Source organism: Oncorhynchus mykiss, chromosome 15 (assembly GCF_013265735.2).
Source record: "Oncorhynchus mykiss isolate Arlee chromosome 15, USDA_OmykA_1.1, whole genome shotgun sequence".
NCBI lineage: Eukaryota > Metazoa > Chordata > Actinopteri > Salmoniformes > Salmonidae > Oncorhynchus > Oncorhynchus mykiss.
Window position 1 is genome coordinate 32,567,298 of NC_048579.1, and position 22,567 is coordinate 32,589,864.

General features: G+C 45.2%; 1 protein-coding gene across 2 annotated transcripts in view; it reads right to left on the reverse strand.

The window, feature by feature from the left end:
• LOC110490012 (cadherin-20) overlaps positions 1-22,567 on the reverse strand; it is a 122,110-nt gene that overhangs the window by 9,560 nt on the left and 89,983 nt on the right. The window contains exons 1-7 of one of the 2 annotated variants that reach the window (XM_036944301.1): positions 22,138-22,554; positions 13,461-13,805; positions 8,160-8,454; positions 7,253-7,372; positions 5,185-5,352; positions 3,733-3,920; positions 2,941-3,194 (exon numbers count right to left, since the gene is read on the reverse strand). In XM_036944301.1, the coding sequence (XP_036800196.1) occupies positions 2,941-3,194; positions 3,733-3,920; positions 5,185-5,352; positions 7,253-7,372; positions 8,160-8,454; positions 13,461-13,697 (1,262 nt within the window). In that variant the 5' untranslated portion in view covers positions 13,698-13,805; positions 22,138-22,554. Of the gene's footprint in view, positions 1-2,940; positions 3,195-3,732; positions 3,921-5,184; positions 5,353-7,252; positions 7,373-8,159; positions 8,455-13,460; positions 13,806-22,137; positions 22,555-22,567 lie in introns of those variants that run through there. The other variant, XM_036944302.1, reaches the window with a different exon arrangement.

Below are 22,567 nucleotides of genomic sequence, written 5' to 3' on the forward strand. Positions count from 1 at the left end.
AGCATGTGCGCCAGCATGTGTGCGCCAGCATGTGTGTGCCAGCGTGTTTTTGTGTGTGTTTTGGGAACCATGATCCCGGGGGCAGGGAACATGCCCAGCATAGGCGATGGTAGGGGAAGATCCCCCTAAAGGAGCACTATTAATATCACTCTATGGTGTGTGTGTTTGCCAGTGACAGTTAGAGACAGCAAGTGTTGGGAGAAAGCGGGAGAGAGAGAGAAAGGCCTTCTCTCTCCTGTTGTATTGATTCCCCCATTTAAGGTCAACCTTATTCCCAATGGGTTTTGGTCAAAAGTAATGCGCTACATAGGGAAAAAGGTGCAATTTGGGACGCATATGTTGTCTGTCATATAGTAATGTTAGCCACACCATTTGGCCACGGTGAAACAATTGCAATTCAAGGTTGATGCTCTTACTGTAGTCATGCTCACAGGGCTGGTTTGATTTGCATCCTCACACACATAATTCCCAGAGCTTTCCCTATCTGCTTCAAGCGTGTCCCCCAAATGGCACCCTATTCCCTATAGCACTAAACAGGGAATAGAGTACTATTTGGGACACTTGCTGAGACTGAGGGGTTTTAATATATTCACTAAAGCCACATTATCATTTTATTTTTATTTTTTTTATTTTTTTTACCCCTTTTTCTCCCCAATTTCGTGGTATACAATTGTTTTAGTAGCTACTATCTTGTATCTCTCATCGCTACAACTCCTGTACAGGCTCGGGAGAGACGAAGTCATGCGTCCTCCGATACACAACCCAACCAAGCCGCATTGCTTCTTAACACAGCGCCATCCAACCCGGAAGCCAGCCGCACCAATGTGTCGGAGGAGACACTGTGCACCTGGCAACCTTGGTTGGCACGAACTGCGCCCGGCCCGCCACAGGAGTTGCTGGTGCGCGATGAGACAAGGATTTCCATACCGGCCAAACCCTCCCTAACCCGGACAGCGCTAGGCCAATTGTGCGTCGCCCCACGGGCCTCCCGGTTGCGGCCGGTTACGACAGAGCCTGGGCGCAAACCCAGAGTCTCTGGTGGCACAGCTGGCGCTGCAGTACAGCGCCCTTAACCACTGCGCCACCCGGGAGGCCCTAAAGCCACATTATCTAACAGACAGAGCATTACAAAGAGGGATGACATTGGCATACCAGCATTCTGAAATAGCAGTTCATTTTAATGGCGAGAAATGATTTGTACTTGGATCCCATACAAATACACTATATATACAAAAGTATATAAACACCCCTTCAAATCAGTGGATTCGGCTATTTTCAGCCACACCCGTTGCTGACAGCTGTATAAAATCGAGCACACAACCATGCAATCTCCATAGTCAAACATTGGCACTAGAATGTCCTTACTGAAGAGCTCAGTGACTTTCAAGGTAGCACCGTCATAGGATGCCATCTTTCCAACAATTCAGTTCGTCAAATTTCTACCCTGCTAGAACTGCCCCGGTCAACTGTAAGTGCTGTTATTGTGAATTGGAAAACGTCTAGGAGCAACAACGGCTCAGCCATGAAGTGGTAGGCCACACAAGCATACAGAATGGGACCACCGAGTGCCGAAGCGAATGCGGTGTAAAAATGGTCTGTCCTCGGTTGCAACCCTCACTACCGAGTTCCAAACTGCCTCTGGAAGAAACATCAATAACTTTTGTCGGGAGCTTCATGAAATGGGTTTCCATGGACCAGCAGCACACACACAAGCCTAAGCTCACTATGCACAATGCCAAGTGTCGGCTGGAGTGGTGCAAAGCTCCCCACCATTGGACTCTGGTGCAGTGGGACCATGTTTTCTGGAGTGATGAATCACGCTTCACAATCTGGTAGTCCGACTGACAAATCTAGGTTTGGCGGAAGCCAGGAGTACGGTACCTGTCGCAATGCATAGTACCAACTGTTAAGTTAGTGGAGGAGGAATAATGGTCTGAGACTAGGCCCCTTAGTTCCAGTGAAATTTAATCTTAACGCTACAGCATACAATGACATTCTATACGATTCTGCACTTCCAACTTTGTGACAACATTTTGGGGAAGGCCCTTTGCTGTTTCAGCATGACAATGCCCACATGCACAAAGCAAGGTCCGTACAGAAACTGTTTGTCGAGATCGAGCTCTGACCTCAACCCCATCGAACACCTTTGGGATGAATTGGAACACAGACTGCGAGTCAGGCCTAATCTCCCAACAGAAGTGCCCGACCTCCCGAACGCTTTTGTAGCAGAATGGAAGCAAGTCCCTGCACCAATGCACATAGTGGAAGGCCTTCCCAAAAGAGTGGAGGCTGTTATAGCAGCAGCAGGTGTCCAGGTCATGTCGTGTATCTGGCTCCAGCTGAAATTAGCACATTGAAAGATTTTCAAATCTGACAATCCAAAAATGTTTAGCCTCAAGTGATGTGAATGTTGATGAGTAGCAGTGTGAGATGAGCCCCTGACCATTAGTGTATTCCCCATATAGTGTATTATCCTCTAGATATAGGGCTGGGATATTGTACATTGCTGCAAATTGACCTCAAGAAGCCCAAACAGATATAACATTTGACCGAAAGTAATGAATAGGGTGCCATTTGGGATGCACAGTGAAACTACGCTACACTCTAACCCAACATCTGCTCTGTGAGTGAGGTAAACACATTGCATAATTTAAAATGATGGGAAAGTCTCCTAATACCACACAATCCAGTACAGTGGACTGATTAGGGTCCTTAAAAATGCCAGATCATCATCATTAACACCATCTTCATTGCCAATGAACTAAAATCGCATAGCCCATTGTCTATATCACTCTGAGCTGTCACATCAGCTCAATGTTTTATTTAAACACAGCCTTGTACACTCCAATACCATACTGACACCATCTGGCCACAAGATGACATTACATGACATTGGTTAAAACATTTTGGGTGGTATTTTGCTGTTAACCATGTCCTCACCTGATGGAGTTATTGGAAGCATCAGGGTCTCTGGCAGAGACCGTCTTGAACACTGTGCCAATCTCTGCTTCTTCAGAGACCTCTATGTAGTATGCAGCAGAGCTAAACTCTGGGGGCTCGTCTATATCCTCTACGCTGACGTGAACAATGGTAACATGGCTGAACGGGCCCTTGTCCAGAAAACGGTGGTCCAGGTGTGTGTTGGCTCCTTCTATCTTCAGAGTGTAGCTTGCTTTGCTCTCAAAGTTCAGAGGCTAGAGGGGAGAGAGGCGATGTTTACCGCATTGGTAGGTACGTTGTGTCATAGGTGTAATTCATATGAATAGTTAAATGATGCGGCCGCGGAGGTTTCTGTGCACTTCGGCACTTCCACAAAAAAAAAAGGTTCACAGGTGGGTTGAGAAAGGATCCACTAGGAGTGAACCAACAATCAAATAATGAATCTAAATTAAATTGAATTCAACGTGACTTATTGCATTTGCATTTTAGTCATTTACGGCTGTGTCGACTCCTCTGTCCTCTGTCAGAGGCATGTCATTACCTTTCATTGAAGTCTAGCCCGTGTGTGTGTTTTCATTGGTGTAACCTTTCATTGAAGTCTACCCTGTGTGTGTGTTTTCATTGGTGTAACCTTTCATTGAAGTCTACCCTGTGTCTGTGTTTTCATTGGTGTAACCTTTCATTGAAGTCTACCCCGTGTGTGTGTTTTCATTGGTGTAACCTTTCATTGAAGTCTACCCCGTGTGTGTGTTTTCATTGGTGTAACCTTTCATCGATGTCTACCCTCTGTACCTTTTTGATGGTGATGATGCCAAACAGGTTGGTGGGGTCTGTGCTGATGTCGAAGGTGTCCCTCCCGTCTCCGTCAATGATGCTGTACCTCATCTCTGCGTTGATGCCAATGTCACGATCCTTCGCCCGGATACGACCCACAACAGACCCCACGGGAGCCGACTCCAGAACGCTCATCTGATACAGCTCTGAGAAGGGGAAGGAGATAGGAGAGAGAGTGTTAAATGCATTTCTTTAGTTGATGAGGTATTATGTAATAACATGTGTTAGCTCATTGTTCCTCTAGAGGGTGCCACATTTATGTAATTACACCAGGACATTAGAAGGATAAACCACAGACCGTTGAGCAGAAATTGGTTCAGTCTGAGAGACGGTTCGCAAAATGGGTTGTATTGTCTTATGGGTCAACGAGAATTAATTTCACCAATTTAACCTAATTTCAAAAACAGGGGTGACAGCGGTTCTCAATTTGCCGTGCTCCCTCTGTCTGAACTGAAACGGTCACACATTATGGTTGTCAGACAAGCGCACCCGAAGCTCCTCACAACGTATTAAAGTCTCACTTAAGCGACGTGACTAATTTGAGAGAAGAGAGGGGGACGTGGGGGAAATAAGGGGGAGAGAGAGGAAAAGTCGAGGCCACCAGTCAGGCAGAAAGCTAGGGGATATGGCTGAGGATAGACAGATGATAGAGAGAGATGAACTGCCGATCTCTCATTGGACGGTAATGTGGAGATCAGGAATGGGGCCAATCAAAGAGACAGCATTGGGGCCGGAATGGGACTGGTGGCCGGGTGAAGAGAAAGAAAGAGAGGTGGGGGCATGGGGCGACTGGTGGCCGAGGAGGGATGGAAAGAGGGAGAGTAGTGAGAGGGTGGGGGATGGGAGTTGATGGAGGGATGATGAGGACAGAAAGAATAGTGTGAGAGTGGGGAGGGTTAATGGGCTGGTGACAGACTGGTGGCCAAAGTAGATGATGAAGAGGAAGGAGAGAGAGAGAGAGAGCATGGTCTGAAGGAGAGGGACAAGCGAGGGGATACACTGTTGATTAAGTGGTGGAGAGGGTTGGAGAGAAAGAGCAAGAGGAGAGGACAGCAGAGACGGAACAGGAAGCGAGACATCCCACTACCATTTTTTCTGACTGATATACAGTCAATGAACTAAGTAGACCAGACCCAGCTGCTGTCACATTGGTGTCTATGAGAGAGCCACCCCTTAAGTAGACCTGAAACGTAAAAAGAAAAAGGCCTGAGTGGTAAATGGCCTGAGTGGGACGTCTTCATTTATCCACCATTTTTGAAGACAGAAGAGGCAGAACAAGAGGTGTGGAGAGGGAGGGAGATAGTTAATGAGAATGATGACAAGGGATTCAACAGTTGTGAAGATAAAATGAAGAATGGAATCCAAATAAACAAAAAGGCACAGGAGAAGAGAGGAGGCTCTGCTTCTTACTCTGATCAAACATGGGTGGGTTATCGTTGACGTCGCTGAGGGTGATGTTGACGACAGTGGTTCCAGCCAGACCCCCTAGCTGGCCTCCCATGTCCTTGGCCTGGATGATGATGGAGTAGATCTCTCTGACCTCTCGGTCCATGCCCGCCAGAGACACACGCACCTCGCCTGGGGGGACAGGGGGAGAGAGAGAGAGAGTGGGAGGACAATGAGAGAGAAAGAGGGGGACGGTGGAGAGGAGAGAGAGTTTGAAATGGTGTGATGGGAGGGTTAGCAGTGTAGTAGATGACGGGTCGTCAGGCAGATTAGGGACACATCTCAGACTGGGCACCAAATAACACAGCATTAAAAATGTAGTGCCTTTTTCTTTTAGTGGAGCCCTATAGTGCAAAAGGGAATAGGGGAGTGCCATTTCGGTAGCAGCCAGTGTCTTCTTTTAACGAATGAAGTCAGAATGTTATACTGTAGTTCAGGGATCTTCAACTTGATTCAGCTACATGGGAATTTTTTCTTGAGCGTATGGTCAGGTAGCCAGAACATAATTACCAATAATTTGGAGACTGCAAATTTATCGCAAGAAGCCCAAACAAATATAACATTAGACTAAAACATTACTTCAAACCTTGCTTACATTTGTATACGATCACATATACAGCGCAGTATTCAGACACCTTCACTTTTTCCATATTTTGTTGCGTTACAGCCTTATTCTTAAATTAATTCCCCCCAAAAATCCCCCCATCAATCTACACACCTTACCCCATAATTACAAAGCAAAAACAGGTTTTGTGATTTTTGTTTGCAAATGTGCCAGTCAAAGGTTTGGACACAGCTACTCATTCAGGCCTTTTCTTTAGTTTTACTATTTTATACATTGTAGAATAATAGTAAGACATCAAATCTATGAAAAAACACATATAGAATCATGTGTTAACCAAAAAAGTCAAACAAATCAAAACATATTTTATATTTGAGATTCTTCAAAGTAGCCACTCTTTGCCTTGATGACGGCTTTGCACACTTTTGGCATTCTCTCAACCAGCTTCACCTGGAACGCTTTTCCAACGGTCTTGAAGGAGTTCCCACATATGCTGAGCACTTGTTGGCTGCTTTTCCTTCACTCTGCTGTCCAACTCATCCCAATCTCAATTGGGTTGAGTGATTGTGGAAGCCAGGTCATCTGATGCAACAGTTCATCACGCCTTGGTCAAAAAGCCCTTACACAGCCTGGGGGTGTGTTGGGTCATTGTCCTGTTTGAAAAACAAATCATAGCCCCACTAAGCGCGAACCAGATGGGATAGCGTGTTGCTGCAGAATGCTGTGGTAGCCTTGCTGGTTAAGTGTGCCTTGAATTGTAAATAAATCATAGACCAGCAAAGCACCCCTACACCATCACACCTCCTCCTCCATGCTTCACGGTGGGAACCACACACGCAGAGATCATCCATTCACCTAACTCGTGTTGTCTGGTTTGCTTAATATAATACATTAGTAATTATTTATACTTTTACTTTTGAAATTTAAGCACATTTAAAACCAAATACTTTTTTACTTTTACTGAAGTAGTATTTTACTGGGTGAATTTCACTTTTACTTGAGTAATTTTATTTAAAATTGGGTTCATTTTACAACACTGGAAATAGAAAAAATAAAGAAAAACCCTTGAACGAGTAGGTGTGTCCAAACTTTTGACTGGTTCTGTATATATACTTATTTTTTGCTCAGAAATTCGACTTGCAGGCCACCAGTTGGGGAACTCCGCTGTAGCGAATGTATTTGCTTATTGATTTTGGATTTGCCAGTTGTTACATTGGCAGCCACAAGAGGGCATTCTTAACCCTGTTGATATGTGCCATATGTGTTTACATTCAAACTGTATTATATTCAGCCAGTATGTGTGTGTGTGTGTTACCTGGAGTAGCAGATGGGAGTGCCTCAGTTATGTGCCAAAACATGGAAGTCTACTAACATAACTAAAGCACATCCATTGTAACTACTATTGTTAATTAATGCAGGTCTGACGATGTTTTGACACTTTGGTTTTGGTTTCCCCTGTGCTTTACATACCAGTCTTGGGCTCTACAGAGAAGTATGGCTGTCCTTGCAGGATGCTGTAGACCACTCTGGCACTGTTACCATATGTAGGGTCATCAGCATCTGTAGCGGTCAGCCGAATCACCTCAGTGCCTGGGGAATGAGGCGGGGAGGGAGGGAAGGGGGAGAGAAGTAGAAATAGAGTGACCTGGTTGAGCAAAAATATTTCCACACAACTGGAATGACTCATTCTGTTTCTATATGGCTATTTCAACAAGGCCTGTTTACAAAATGCATCTGCATAAAACTGCTTCAATGTTAACAATAGGTGTAGGCTATTAGTAACTGCAGTTATTTTCCGCCTCAAGGTATCTGCACTCACTGGTGGATTTATAAATATTGTATCCCACTGGTGCAGTGTGTAAGTAGAGACATCATTTTGATGGCATTATGACGATACTGCAGAGACATAATTATTTTGGCAATTGTGCGCACATAACCGAACATCCTCATCTCCTTCCCAGCGTACACTACTCACAGAAACACACTGCTGTGAATAACCAGCACAACAGAGACATACTGTATAATAGAGAAACAGAGTTTGCTAACTGAGCTACTAGAATTAAAAAATAAGCAAAGACTGTTCATGAATGGATGAATGGAACGTGTAGAGGCAGCAGCATGGTGTTCAGCTACACTCTCTAGCTGTGTTTCTGAAAGGGTCCTGGTCAAAAGTAGTGAACTATATAGAGAATAGGCTGCCATTTTGGATGCACACTGTGGCTTTATATGCCGATTCTCCACAGTTCTCCCAAAATGTGCACTTACACACTTTCTGTCAAGGATTTAAAAACATTGGTGTAACCACTGGCTTGAGGGAGTTTCCACTATTGTAAAATCCATTCAAGGATTTTGACCACCACAATCTCTACTGACTCACCGATGGTTGACATCTCAGGTATGGTGGCTTGGTAGGGCCCATCCTGGAACCTAGGTTCATTGTCATTGATGTCCTGGATCTTAACGATAAACTCAGATTCAGGCTCTAGGGGTCGGTCTGTCTGTCTGTTCCAGGCCTGGGCTTTCAGCAGGTACTGGGCCTTGACCTCGCGGTCCAGCCTCTTGATGGCATGGATGTCTCCTGTACTGTCATCAATGGTGAAGGTGGTGCCGGCACCGTCTCCTGATAGTATGTACTTGATTGAGCCATCCCCTAGGTCCATGTCTGAGTGGAGCTGTGGGGGTCACAGGTCAGAGGTTAGGGGTCAGAGGTTAGAGGTCAAGAGAGGTTAGAAAGTACACCTTTGTTGTAGGGCCCTGGTCAAAAGTAGTGCACTAGGGTGCCATTTGAGACGCAGACTGAATATGAATATGTGATGCTATCATTTGACTTCACTGAATCTGTGACATTTCACTACTTCACTGTTTCACGTCACAAGATGGTGGTTCAGAAGATTTCTGTACAAGAAATGAATAGAACATGGAATAGAGTGCTTTTTTTGGGACAGTTCCACTATCTACAGATCTAAAGTTTAACTCCTGGCTAGACACCTTTCACACTGAGAGGGTCTCCTCTGCTTTGTTATATAGGCTCAGACAAAAAGGACAGTCATCCACACTAGTGCTCCATATAAATTAATGTGGAATGTACTGTATGTGCAGAGGTGTCACGCCCTGATCTGTTTCACCTGTCCCTGTGATTGTCTTATTTTCCCCAGTGTATTTATCCCTGTGTTTCCTGTCTCTCTGTGCCAGTTCGTCTTGTATGTTTAGTCAAGTTTTTCCCCATACTCCTTTTCTATTCTCTTTTGCTAGTCTTCCCGGGTTTTGATCACTGTCTGACTCTGGACTACTTTCCTGCCTGCCCTGACCTTGAATCTGCCTGCCCTTCGGTACCTATTGGACTCTGAACTGGTTTTGACCTTTTGCCTGTTCATGACCATTCTCTTGCCTACCCCTTTTTGGATTAATAAACAGTGCAAGACTCCAACCATCTGCCTCCTGTGTCTGCATCTGGGTCTCGCCTTGTGCCGTGATAAAAGCTTGTGTCCCAAATGGCAAATTCCCTACATAGTGAGTTACTCTTGACCATGGCCATATGGGAACCCGATGGGCCCTGGCCAGAAGTAGTGCACCAGGGAATAGGGTAGGATTTGGGAGCAGACACAGACATTCATTGGCACAGGAAGATACCTTGATCACTCAAGCGTTGAAGTGGATTGAACATTTGATCAATGATGATAAACCCTGCAGCTATCAGAGACCACATCCAGCCGACCACCACGACATTGATTGAAAAGTTGAGAACTGTCATCAAACAGTTCAATAGTAATGATGGTGGGCATTTAGCAGATGCTTTTATCCAAAGTGACATGCAGTTAACACATTTATATCATGACACAGGATATGACCCAGATGCAGAGACAGGAGGCGGGTAGTTCGGTTCTCCGAATATTTATTATAACAAAGCGGCAGAAAAAGGGCAGGTCGCGGGCAGGCGGCGGTTCGTAATCCAAGGCAGAGTCAGAAACCGGGTCGGGACCAGAAAGACTGGAAAACAAGAACTTGAGAAATGGGAAACACACTGGTAAGACCTGACAAAACAAGACAAACTGGCAACAGACAAACAGAAAAAACAGGTATAAATTCACGGGATAATGGGGAAAAATAGGAGACACTTGGTGGGAGTGGAGACAAGCACAAGACAAACACGAACACTGTTCAACATGTCACGGAGCACGTCGTTGACCTGGGCTTGGAACACCGTGGGAGTGTTGGTCAGTCCAAATGGCATAACCAGGTACGCATAGTACCCGCTAGCCATGTTAAAGGCTGTCTTCCACTCGTCTCCGAAACAGATGGTAGGCGTTCCGAAGGTCCAACTTCAAAAAAATATTCGCCCCCTGGAGAGGCTCGAAAGCCGAGGAGAAGAGAGGTAGAGTTTTTTTTTTAGCATTTATTTTTACTGTGAGGTCCCGGTAGTTGATACACGGGCGCAGGGTGGCCGGGGAGGAAGAAGGATGAATTAACCCTGCAGCTAGGAGGATGAATTAAGGATGAACCTTGCAATTAACCCTGCAGCGAGTCCTCAATGTACACTTCCATGGTCTTGGTCTCCGGACCAGACAGGGAAAAATGCCGCCCCCTGATGAGGTGTAGTGCCAGGGAGGAGGTCAATAGCGCAGTAGGGTTGATGAAGAGGAAGAGTTGTGGTGCAGGCCTTGTTTTTTTAATGCTTTTTTTTCACCTTTAGTAAGCTATTTGAGAACAAGTTCTCATTTGCAACTGCGACCCGGCTAAGATGAAGCATAGCAATTCGACACATACAACAACACAGAGTTACACATGGAATAAACAAAACATAGTCAATAATACAGTAGAACAAAATAAAATAAGTCTATATATAGTGAGTGCAAATGAGGTAAGATAAGGGAGTTAAGGTAATAAATAGGCCATGGTGGCGAAGTAATTACAATATAGCAATTAAACAATGGAATGGTAGATGTGCAGAAGATGAACGTGCAAGTAGAGATATTGGGGTGCAAAGGAGCAAGATAAATACATACTGTATGGGGATGAGGTAGGTAGATAGATGGGCTGTTTTCAGATGGGCTATGTACAGGTGCAGTGATCTGTGAGCTGCTCTGACAGCTTGTGCTTAAAGCTAGTGAGTGAGATATGAGTCTCCAGCTTCAGAGATTTTTGCAATGTCTTCCAATCATTGGCGGCAGAGAACTGGAAGGAAAGATGACCAAATGAGGAATTGACTTTGGGGGTGACCAGTGAGATACACCTGCTGGAGCGCGTGCTACGAGTGGGTGCTGCTATGGTGAAAATTGTTGAAAATCTCCTGGTCATTGTACTCAGTGGGAATGGCTGAGAGGTCTGAGGCTTTCCCCAAGCCCGCAGAAGGACGCCCAGGGACAGGCTGTGCCGACTTGAGGCAATGTGCATGACAGAAAGGGCTCCAACCCAAAATAGAATCCCTAGCCCAGTCGATCAAGGGGTTGTGCGTCTGGAGCCATGACCATCCCAAAACCTCAGCCACATGAGGAGACTCAATGAGCAGAAACTGCATGGACTCACTGCAGTTACCTTACACTCGCAGGTTGATGGGAACCATACTGTGAGTGACCCTGCCAATACAGCTTTCGTCCAATGCTCTGGTGTCCATGGGAATGGAGAGGGGTTGTGTAGAGATGCCCAGTTCGGACACCAGGGTAGCATCCATAAGGCTCCCGTCGGTTGCAGAGTCCATGAGCACCCGGAGAGATTAAGACCGGTCTCCCCACAGTAGGATAGCATGGAGAGGAGTGTGAGTAACGGGAGATGGGAGACTCCCTGTATGAACCACCAGCGTCCTCCTACCTACTGATGAGCCTGGTCTTTTACTCGATAGGGGGATATATAATGTCCTGAGATACCACAATACATACAACTTTTGGCACTCAGTCTGCATAAACGTTCCCCAGTAGACAATCTAGCCCTGCCCAGTTGCATGGGCTCAGGAGATGGCAACAGTCCTTGATGAATCCCGGGAGAACTCGGGTGACATCGGATTCTCTCGGGAATGCATGCGTCAGGGACTTCCGGGATTCTTTGGAGGCAATGGGGAACACGTGGACGAGTGCGTGTGGCTGGGAACAGACCTCCTCGCCCTGCTCCGTTCCCGTAACTGCCCATCAATTCTTATTGTCAGGGCTATGAGAGAGTTGAGGTCCATGGGCAGCTCCCTGGCTGCGAGCACAACTTTAATTCCCTCCAATAATCCTTGAAAGAAGGTGTCGAACAGGAACTCCGTGTTCCAGGCACTTTTGGTGGCCAAAAAGTCTGCCACATTACAGGAGTCTTGACGCAGCGTGAAGTAGCTTCCAGGCTACCTTTCTCCCAGACACAGGAGAATCGAACACCATCCTTACCTCCGCCATGAAATCCTCCAGACTAAGGCAAACGCTGGATTGCTGCTCCCACACAGCTGTAGCCCAGGTGAGCTCCCTCCCGGACATTAGCATTATAAGATACTCGAACGATCTGAAGGAAACAAGGAGGGCTGTATCTCAAATATGAGGGAACACTGGAAGAGAAAATGCCCAGCAGGTCCCAGGATCCACAGCGTAGTGCTCTGGAGGAGGTAAGCAGGGTTCTCGGGAAGCCGGGTAGGCTGGGGAGAAGCAACTCTGGTAGCGGGGTTACTACGAGTCTGGAAGGATACCGTGGTGGCTTGCTACCTAGTAGATAGTCCGCTGAATTGTTCCAACAATGCATTGAAGGCATGGTCATGGCGTTCCGCCAAGGTATGGTGTCCCTCCAAAAGGTTAAGCAGTAAGTCCTTGTGTCCTCCAATGGTGGCTCCTTGGGGGGAAACAGTATTGTGGAGCTGGTCTGAGTCTGCTGGGTCAGTCATGGCCAGTTCGTACTATCACGGCTCAGGATTTGACCCAGATGCAGACACAGGAGGCTGTGATGGTTCAGTTCTCAGAATATATTTTAAAAAAAGGGGCAGGAAAAGGGGCAGAACAAGAGTAGGCAGAGGTTCGTAATCCAAGGCAGAGTCAAAAAGGGCCAGAACGGCAGGCAGGATCAGGGACAGGGCAGGCAGAAAGGTCGGATCCAGGAAGACTGGAAAACAAAAACTTGATAACTGGTGAAACGGGAAACATGCTGGTAAAACCTGACAAAACAAGACAAACTGGCAATAGACAAACAGAAAACGCAGGTATAAATACACTGTCAGGGTGTGTATGAAGGCAAAGTCAGGTGCAGGAGAGCAGAGTATGATTAAATAAAGCGCACTTTATTATAGTTCCAAACTGGGAGCACAACAAAACAAACGCGCTCCAAAAAACGGAACAATAAAGTAAAGCGCTTAACGAACATCACTTGACATGAAAACAATTACACACAAAACATGATGACGGTTAAATACAAATAGATTGATTGGGGAAATGAAAACCAGGTGTGTATGAAATCAAGACAAGACACATGGATATATGAACAATGGAGCGGCGATGGCTAGAAAGTATGACGTTGATCACCGAATGCCGCCCGAACAAGGAGAGGAGCCGACTTCGGCGGAAGTCGTGACATACACGGTGAATAATGGGGGAAAATAGGAAACACCTGGAGAGGGGGTATGTGCGTGTGTGTGTGTGTGTGTGTGTGTGTGTGTGTGTGTGTGTGTGTGTGTGTGTGTGTGTGTGTGTGTGTATGTGTTCATGCATGTCTGTGTGTGTCGACTCACCTTTCCAATGTATAGCGGCTCCAGTCCAGTGTACTCCTCCAGCACAAAGAACTGGTTCCATACCCAGCCTCTTTTCACCCTCCTCAACAGCCCTGCTCTACTTTCCTCCTGTGACCTGGCTCTATCCATACGGCCCTGGGCCTCACACAACAGGGTCAGCAGGGCTAGAGCTAGTGGGAGTAGTAGGGTGTAGACAGGCCTACCACCCCCAAGATAGTGGTGAAGTCTTTCTCCCATGATGGATACTCAACCACAAAGCAAATTGTTTTGTGTTTTCTTTAGGGATCCAATGACCCACCGATGTCGTGCCTTTATCTCTTGCGTCCTGGGAAGGTCCTCAAATGGCTAGAGAAAAGAGACAGCAGAGATGAATTTCAAAACCCTTCAAATGTAGTTGTCATTGTTGTGTCATGACACTATCGTCCTTGGCCTAAAAGCCCCTTTGCTGTTTCGTTCTTCTTTGAAACTAAGGAGGAAAGGAGGAAAGTATGGATGAATGAAAAGATGGAAAGATGGAGGGATGACAATGATCCCAGCCTATTGTGTATAACCACCGATTCCTCTTCTTTTCTGCTATTTGGTGAGTGATATTTAATGTGTGTGTGTGTGTGTGTGTGTGTATGCGTGCTTACGTCTGTGTGTGTGTGCGTGTTTGATGTGGAAGTGCGTGCATGTGCTTGTGTGTGGTAGAAAGATAGAGAGCTGTATTAAAACTTAATTAGTGGGGCCTCTCACACTGCAGATGAGGTGTGTTTAGAGTAGGAGCGGAGAGGGAGAGATTGGGGAGAGGTATGTCCTCTAGGGGCTCCAGGTTAACCTGAGAGGGACCAGGCATGATGCTAAACTCTGATACCAGCTTGAGCACGAAACCATTCTGCATTTAGCTTCTCCCTTCCCCATTTATTGTGTTGTGCTTAGAACAAGGGGCTCCAACAGGTAGATCGCGAGCTACCAGTAGCTCTCAACCCATGAGTAGCTCCCCAAACAATTCTGAAAGCACATACAGTGCCTTGCAAAAGTATTCATCCCTCTTGGCATTTTTCCTATTTTGTTGCATTACAACCTGTATTTTAAATGTATTTTTATTTGGAGTTCATGTAATGGACATGATCTGTCTCAATATATATACACCTGTTCTGAATGGCCCCAGAGACTGTAACTCCACTAAGCAAGGGGCACCACTAAGCAAGAGGCACCATGAAGACCAAGGAGCTCTCCAAACAGGTCAGGGACAAAGTTGTGGAGAAGTACAGATCAGGGTTGGGTTATAAAAATATCCTAAACTTTAAACATCCCACGGAGCACCTTTAAATCCATTATTAAAACATTGAATGAATATGGCACCACAACAAACCTGCCAAGAGAAGGGACGCCCACCAAAACTCACAGACCAGGCAAGGAGGGCCTTATCAGAGAGTCAACAAAGAGACCATAGACAACCCTGAAGGAGCTGCAAAGCTCCACAGCGGAGATTGGAGTATCTGTCCATAGGACCACTTTAAGCTAAGAGTGTGCAAGAGTGAATGCCAAGAGTGTGAATGCCTTGAATGCCAAGAGTGTGCAAAGCTGTCATCAAGGCAAAGGGTGGCTATTTGAAGAATCTCAAATATAAAATATATTTTGATTTGTTTAACAATTTTTTGGTTAATACATGATTCCATATGTGTTATTTCATATTTTTGATGTCTTCACTTTTATTCTACAATGTTGAAAATAGTAAAAATAAAGAAAAACCCTTGAATGAGTCAGTGTTCTAAAACTTTTGACCGGTAGTGTGCAGAGATGTATAGTGTTATAAATGTATTATGGATATTGCATGTTCTGATATTTCTTAATTCCTTTCTATGTTTTGTATTTGTGTGTATTGTTAGGTATTACTGTCACGTTCTGACCTTAGTTCCTTTATTATGTCTTTGTGTTAGTTAGGGCGTGAGTTGGGGTGGGTAGTCTATGTTCTTTTTTCTATGTTGTATTTCTGTGTTTGGCCTGGTATGGTTCTCAATCAGAGGCAGCTGTCGATCGTTGTCTCTGATTGAGAATCATACTTAGGTAGCCGGTTTTCCCCAGTTTGGTCGTGGGTGATTATTTTCTGTGTCTGTGTTTTCCACACAGAACTGTTTCGTTCGTTCTCCTTGTTGTTTTTACTTTTTTTGTGTTCAGTGTTAATAAATATCAACATGGACATGCACCACGCTGCACCTTGGACCTCTTCTCCTTCACCAGGCGAAAACCGTTACAATTACTGCATTGTTGGAGATAGAAACATAAGCACTTCATTGCACCTGCGGTAACATGTGCAAAATATGTATGCGAGACCAATAGCATTTGATTAGATTTTTTACTATCCCATCAAAGCCAAATTGACATTATCCCACCGCTGGTTAGACACTATTGGCTCTAAAAGCCAAACGTAACACAATATCTGCCATTTCATTTACAGCAATATTACCCATCTGCCTGTGTGGTGCGTGAGTGCATTTGTGTATCCCTTAGTTTAGCCAGTTAGCGATGCTAATGACAACCATCTTCTGGGTAGACAGAAAGGCTTTCCCCAGAATCTTCACAATAAAATGTTAACTATAAAATAGGCTTACCTGATAGAATGCTATCATGATTATTTGTCTTAAGCAGGTTCACATTAGTTTTGCGAACTATACCATGATGCGTGCAGTTCAGAAATATTGCTAGCCAGACACAGTCCTCAATTAAAGGTAAATTATAATATTATTTTCCCCCCAGACAATGGTATGGTGATGTATACATTTACATGCACTCTGAACATGCAACTGTGCTGTTTCTCTATAAATAATTGTCATTTTTACCATTATAAAATCTCTTTTACAGCAAAGACCTGGTGAAGAGTCGCAGGGGAGAAAAGAGCATGCCTATTTCAACGCTAAATACATTTGTAGCTGGAGACATTTTTTTTAAGTACCTCTTATACAAAAAAAATATTGTAAACCCCTGGCTTGGACTGTAGCAACCACCCTCAAACCCTATCTCTCTCTCTCTCTCTCTCTCTCTCTCTTCTTTCTGCATTGTTGGTGATTTCTGCTTCCCCCTCTATTTGCAGTTTCTAAGAACAACAGTAACTTCTTTCATTTCTCTCTGTCTGTCTTCTCTAAGCGTGTAGTTGCTTCTCTCCCTCTCCCCCTCTCCCCTTTTCTCCCTCTCTCTTTCTGCTGCCTGTCATAGAGGAAGTGAGAGACGCGCTGCTGTTTCTCCCTGCCGCTCTCTCTCCCCCTCTCCTCCTCTCTCAATCCTTCTCTCTCCCCCATCTATCTCCCTCTCCTCCTCTCACACTCTCCTTCTCTCATCTTTCTCCATTTCCCCCTCTCTCCCTCTCCCCTCTCTCTTTCTGCTGCCTTAGTAGAGGAGGTGAGAGGTGCACTGTCTGCCTTCTGCTAATGGCCTCAGGGTGTGATGTCATGAGATTGTAGTGTTTGTGTCCGAATAGAATTACCTTTGTGTACTAAACGCTACTCACACCGTGAACTACTGTACATGCTACATGCCTGATAGGGCAACATGCAACAAGTGGCGCACCGTTCCACAAAATATAGTTTGGCAAAGAGGAAGTGGAGAGAGTGGAAAGAGTGGTAGCGAAATGGAGAGACGGAGGAAGAGTATTTCCACCATTTATCGGGTGTAGGCACTGACTTGATAACGGATTTCCAAATGTCAAGTTTATTTGCTGCACTCGAACTGCCCACAATAATCAGAGCAAGCAAGGTCAATCATTATTTCATGGTGCTGTGGATCTTTTGATGTTTTGTATTGATTTCAAGTAATGTTTTACATTTAATCAATGTCTTTCATATGCTCTACTCAAACGGTGCCTTTATGACTCTTACTTGTTTTTCTTTCCATTTGTCAGTGAGGTGGTAACATCTGTTTGCCTCCACCACAATATATTTCCTCTCTATTAACAAGCTGCAAGGGGCAGAAAACGGACAGCTGTGTCGTGATAATGCAGAGAGGGGAAAGGGAAAAGAGAAAAATTGAAAGAAAAGACTGCTAGCAGTGGGCGTGGAGAAAGAGATGGGAAGTGGGGGGGGGGGGGGGGGGAGAACAAAAGAAAGAAAGAGAGCAGAGAAAGAAAGACTATGTTTAGCTCTATTATATAGTGTAAGAGAGAGCTCATTGTGCCGCCATGGACACTCCCAGTCTCCAAACACAGTTAATCATTATTGAAGAGTCACAAAGAGACTGGTGGCTAGGGGAGGGTGCTGAGCGTGGTGGTATTGTTGCAGAGCCCCTGATAGGAGGGGGTATATGGCTACTAGCCACCCTGGCCCTCGAACTCAGGGGATATGTCCCAAATGGCCCCCTATTCCCTATGGGCCCAGTTAAAAAGTAGTGCACTATATAGGGGATAGGGTGCCATTTGGGATGCACACTTGAACTTAGAGCCCCACGAGGGCCACTTGCAGGCTGGGTGAGCCCTGACCCCCATGGGCCCCTCCTGGTCCTACCCTATTCTGTCTGTTTCCATTCTCTCTCCATTCTTTATATTCAATTCCCCATGTTGTTCATTATGAAGTAAAATTATCTCCTCGCTAAACCCTCCACACACCCCTTCACCCCCCCCAGCCCTTCCCTCTCAGGGTTCACGACTCTGTGTTTGTGTGTGTGTGTGCTGCTCTCGGCAGAGGTCAGGGCATGCACCCATTGCATTCTACCTCTTTTTTTGTTGTGTCTAATGAGGTGACATGCTACATAGTTGTGCTGGCTAAACATTCCACATATCTCCCTCAGACTAATCTGATGGTTCTTCAGATTAGCAGCTGCTCTTTCTGCTCCTGCCTTTACAACCTACCACACAAGATTCCCCTGTCCAGAACAAAGGAATGGTTGGATAGATGAATGGATGGAAGGAGGAGGGTGGATGGATGATTGGTGTAGGAGACATCATATGAGAAAGCTTAAGTAGAGGTATTTTCCCACCACAATGACATGTTCTACTGACTTGAGGATTTCGGAGGGAAACGGTAAAAGACAGTTTAACTTTCAAAGAGAACAGCGTGCCTTATAAAGATGTGTGTCGTTCTCAAAGCGTCCTGTTGCGCTGTCTATGTGTGTGTTTGTGCATTGCATGTTTGAGTGCGTGCTTGTGTATCTAATGTGTGTGTCAATCAAGGAGGGGATGTAACAATCAACAGCAGTAACAGCTGGTGTTCGAGGAATTAAAGGACCATATTGTTGAGTCATCAAACTCTCAGTCAGTCTGTCAGCATGGCACCCTTTTCCCTATATAGTGCACTACTTTTGACCTACCATAGGGTGCCATTAAAGACCATGCACTAATATTTGGCGAAAAAATACCATCAAAACCACTACTTTCCCTCTCCCATTCCCTTAGGCCTACTAAAGAGGAAAACAAGGTGAAACACACATGAAACAAGGTTATCACAACTAACAGAACTGTACAAAAAACCCTCTGCTGTTAGTCACTCAGACTCTGTGAACTCAGCCTGACTTTTGTGCTCTGCTGCAGATCATGTGACATTTTATTTACATTTTTTTCACAAAGTCAATCTCACATGATGGTTGCCTACTTCCTGTCGAGCGAGCACTTTCTTCTCAGGAGCAGCGGTGTGCTTGTCTAAAACAGAGTTATACACTCTGCTTACCAAACCATCAACAATGACACTCCAACAATGTAGCCATTGAACACTGAACAGATAACTTTGACTTTCTCTCCACTTTGTGTGTGCTAACAACAGTGTGGTAAACAACATATCTGTTGAATAGATAACTTTCAGATATATAACTTAATGTGGTGCGGCAGTGTGTCGTTGAACAGACATGCCACAATGTAGGCCTACCTATTGAAGAGATAACGTTCCGACTTTCTCCCAACTTTGTGTGTGGTGTGACAGTGTGGTCCCATGTCCTATGTAGACCCAGGTCTGCCTTTAAGGTCATTCATAAGGCTTAATTTCACAGTGGGCATGTCCGTATCCTCCATTCACCCCTATCTAAGAGGACCCCCGTTCCTAAATGGATCATTAATGACGGAGTCACCGTGAAAGAGGGGCGGAGTTGGGGCTCCAGCATCATAAAACCACAGGGAGATACGTCATGGCTAATTTGTTAACCACAATTGATTTTGCATGGTGGAGAAAGTAGCCATCACTGAGACACTTCATATCTTTGACCCCAGAGAAAGATGGATGCACAGTATCTGGGTTATTTAGGGCAGCATTGATGGGTAACATCCTGGTGTGGGTGGCCAGATTCCCACCTATGTTACACTGAGAAAACATAAGCCATTTTCATATTCAAAGAAAAGTCAAAGAATTATAGATTTTCCATAAACTATTCAAAGTAGGTTAATTTTGGATTGAACCCCACTACTTTGCGGTACCTTAGCCTGCATGTGCCTTGTTGTAAAGCCCATTCCAATGATTTCTTGTAATCGGTATATTTTTTTATATGACAGAAGAAATTTACCAGGTTTTGTGATTTTCTCAGCGGCAAAGGGTCAATGGTATGGTGATATCACAGACAGTTCACAGAGGGAGGCAGTGATCTTCAAATGCTGTTTGGAGCAATAGGAGGTGTGTCTTCTCTATGCCATCACTCTCAGATCGCGAAGATGTTTGTGTATGTGCGTGCGCGGCGTATGTATGCAAGCAAGCGTGTGTGTGCCTGCACCCCTCTTGCCCCCAACACCCCACCTCCACCCCCCAGGACTGGAAGAAGAGCTGGCATGGGGCATGCTCTGAACCTGCCTCTGCCACACTCCCTAATTGTAGCTGGCACTCCCAACCCCCAGCCTCTCTCCGTGTAGCTGTAACCCCAGCCACTGTCTGTGCTGCTGCTGCAAAGTGAGGGTTCTCTATTTCCCTCCCCATGGGTTGTTTAATGTGGTGCTCCTAATTATGCCCTACCCTCTCTATATATCCCACTCTCTCTCCCTCTATCCTTCTTCCCTTCCTCTCCATCCTGCCTCTATGTGTTCTTGGAGGCCACGTGTGAGCCTCTGAAAACTATAGGATGTACAGTACATTGTGCTGTGAACCAGGTAGTGTTGCTGTCTCTGTCTGGAGCAATGGGCTAGCACCCTTAGTGCCATGGGAAGGGCAAAAGTTATCACCACATTTTTTCCTACCTGCTCCTTTGTCCTATTCTTTTCCATAACAATATCGTTTCGTCCTTCTTTTCTCTCAAGCTCATTGTCTTATTCCAACTATCTTGCACTTTCTTTCTCTTTCCATCGCTGGTGCTGCTCTCTCTCGCTCTCTCTCTCTTTCTTTCTTTCTCTCCCCATGCACATACAAAAAGAAACCTTGTGATTTATGGAGAAATTAAATCACACAAATTGGCATTCATCCCGACCACTGGTGCATGGAAATTATGTCACGGGGCATGAGTGTCACCAGGAAAGTTTGCAATCCATGTCACTCCACCACAAATTAACCAACAGAGTCCTGGGATTGCGTCCCAAAGGCATCCTATTCCCTGCACAGTGCACTACTTCTGACCAGGGCCATGTTCAAAAGTACTGTCCTATATAGGGAATAGGGTGCCTTTTGGGATGCGACGCTGCAGACAGCAGAGGGCCTCTTCAGTACTCGAATATCCCTTCATAATCACTCCAAAACATCTCTGCAGATGGAGAGATTGGGATAGGTTATTGTTGAGATGGAGAGGTACTTATTCTCTGCTGCATAAACGCTTGAGCATTTAGCGATTCAGAGATTCCTTTTCTGTTATCCTGTCCGTCTGTGTCGGAATGTTGTTTAAAAACACGACTGGGAGAGTAGAGCGTCGGAACGTCTGGGTGTGCATCTCAAATGTCACCCTATTCCTTTTGTAGTGCACTACTTTTGACTAGGGCCCATAGGACTCTGGTCAAAAGTAGTGCACTATATAGGGAATAGGGTGCCTTTTGGGATGTAGCCTGAGATTGTCTAGGAACCCTTTGAAGCTGTTGTTAGTTATTACAGAGACTACACAGCAAAACCTCAGCATAATGTGCGTCACTCAGTTCCGTGAATGAGCGTTAATCGTCCCAACTTCTGACACGGATAATAGCCACAATGTCTTTGTGTCTTTGTGCACACTTGTCAATCCGGTTTATTTCCCAGCTTCGGGTTGACAAGGAGACAGCTTAATGGTTTTGAAGAAGATGACAAAAGTCCTCGTCATGTTGAAAAATTAAAGCCTTCACTGTGACTGAGGTTTGAACACTAAACTAAAGTCCAGACTTTAAATGCAGCGTATTTGAATTGCCACCAGGGCTAGACGTGTACTGAAGGACCCCATACAGTTTTGAGCCCAGGTTTGTATTCGAGTTATACTTTGCCACAAGCATTCTCATAGATCAATTAATCTCTCCTCAAATTACTCAAGTCCATTCTTGACAAATAAAAATGATGTACAAAATGAACATACATTATAAGCAGGTTACAGCTTCAGTTAGCTTGTCTCACTTTGCACAGGTTTCTCATTTCCATTTCTACATATAAAAAAAAACAAATGTCAAAAGGATAACATCAAGACAATGACTGAACATTCTAAACATGCAGAAAGGAAATGAGAAACCATTATCATTGACTGCAATGTCCCAACAGTAACACCCATTGAAGAATTTAATTGAAATCTCTCAATGATGATCATGTAGAAAGGCATTTGAGAAGTCAGAATAATTAAAAATTCCAGGCCTTACCTTCTTTCTCTGTCCTTTTCAGACAGTTTTTGCAATTTTTTCTTCTTTTCTTATCCGTCTCTTCTTTTCTCTCCACTCTCACTAAATTGCACTTGGTAAAGTTGTGGAAGTAACTGCCTGCAATGCATCAGTTCCCCTAAAGTTACTTTGGGTCCATGCTCCCTCTAAACCACACTGGGTGTCCTTTGTAAAGTTTCTACTTCTATCACTCATTGTCTCCCTGTGTCTCTCTCTCTCTCTTTCTCTCCACGCTCTCTCTCTCCAGGCTCTCTCCCTTTTGCTTTCCACAAGCTCTCTCTCTCTCTTTCACTCTCCACGCTTTCATCCACAGTGTCATCTTGCCCAGGAGCCAATCAGACTAAAGGACCATTGGCTGCTGTGTACAATCAGGGGTCCGCAACCAGAAATATGCAACCTGAGGCAGGGGATG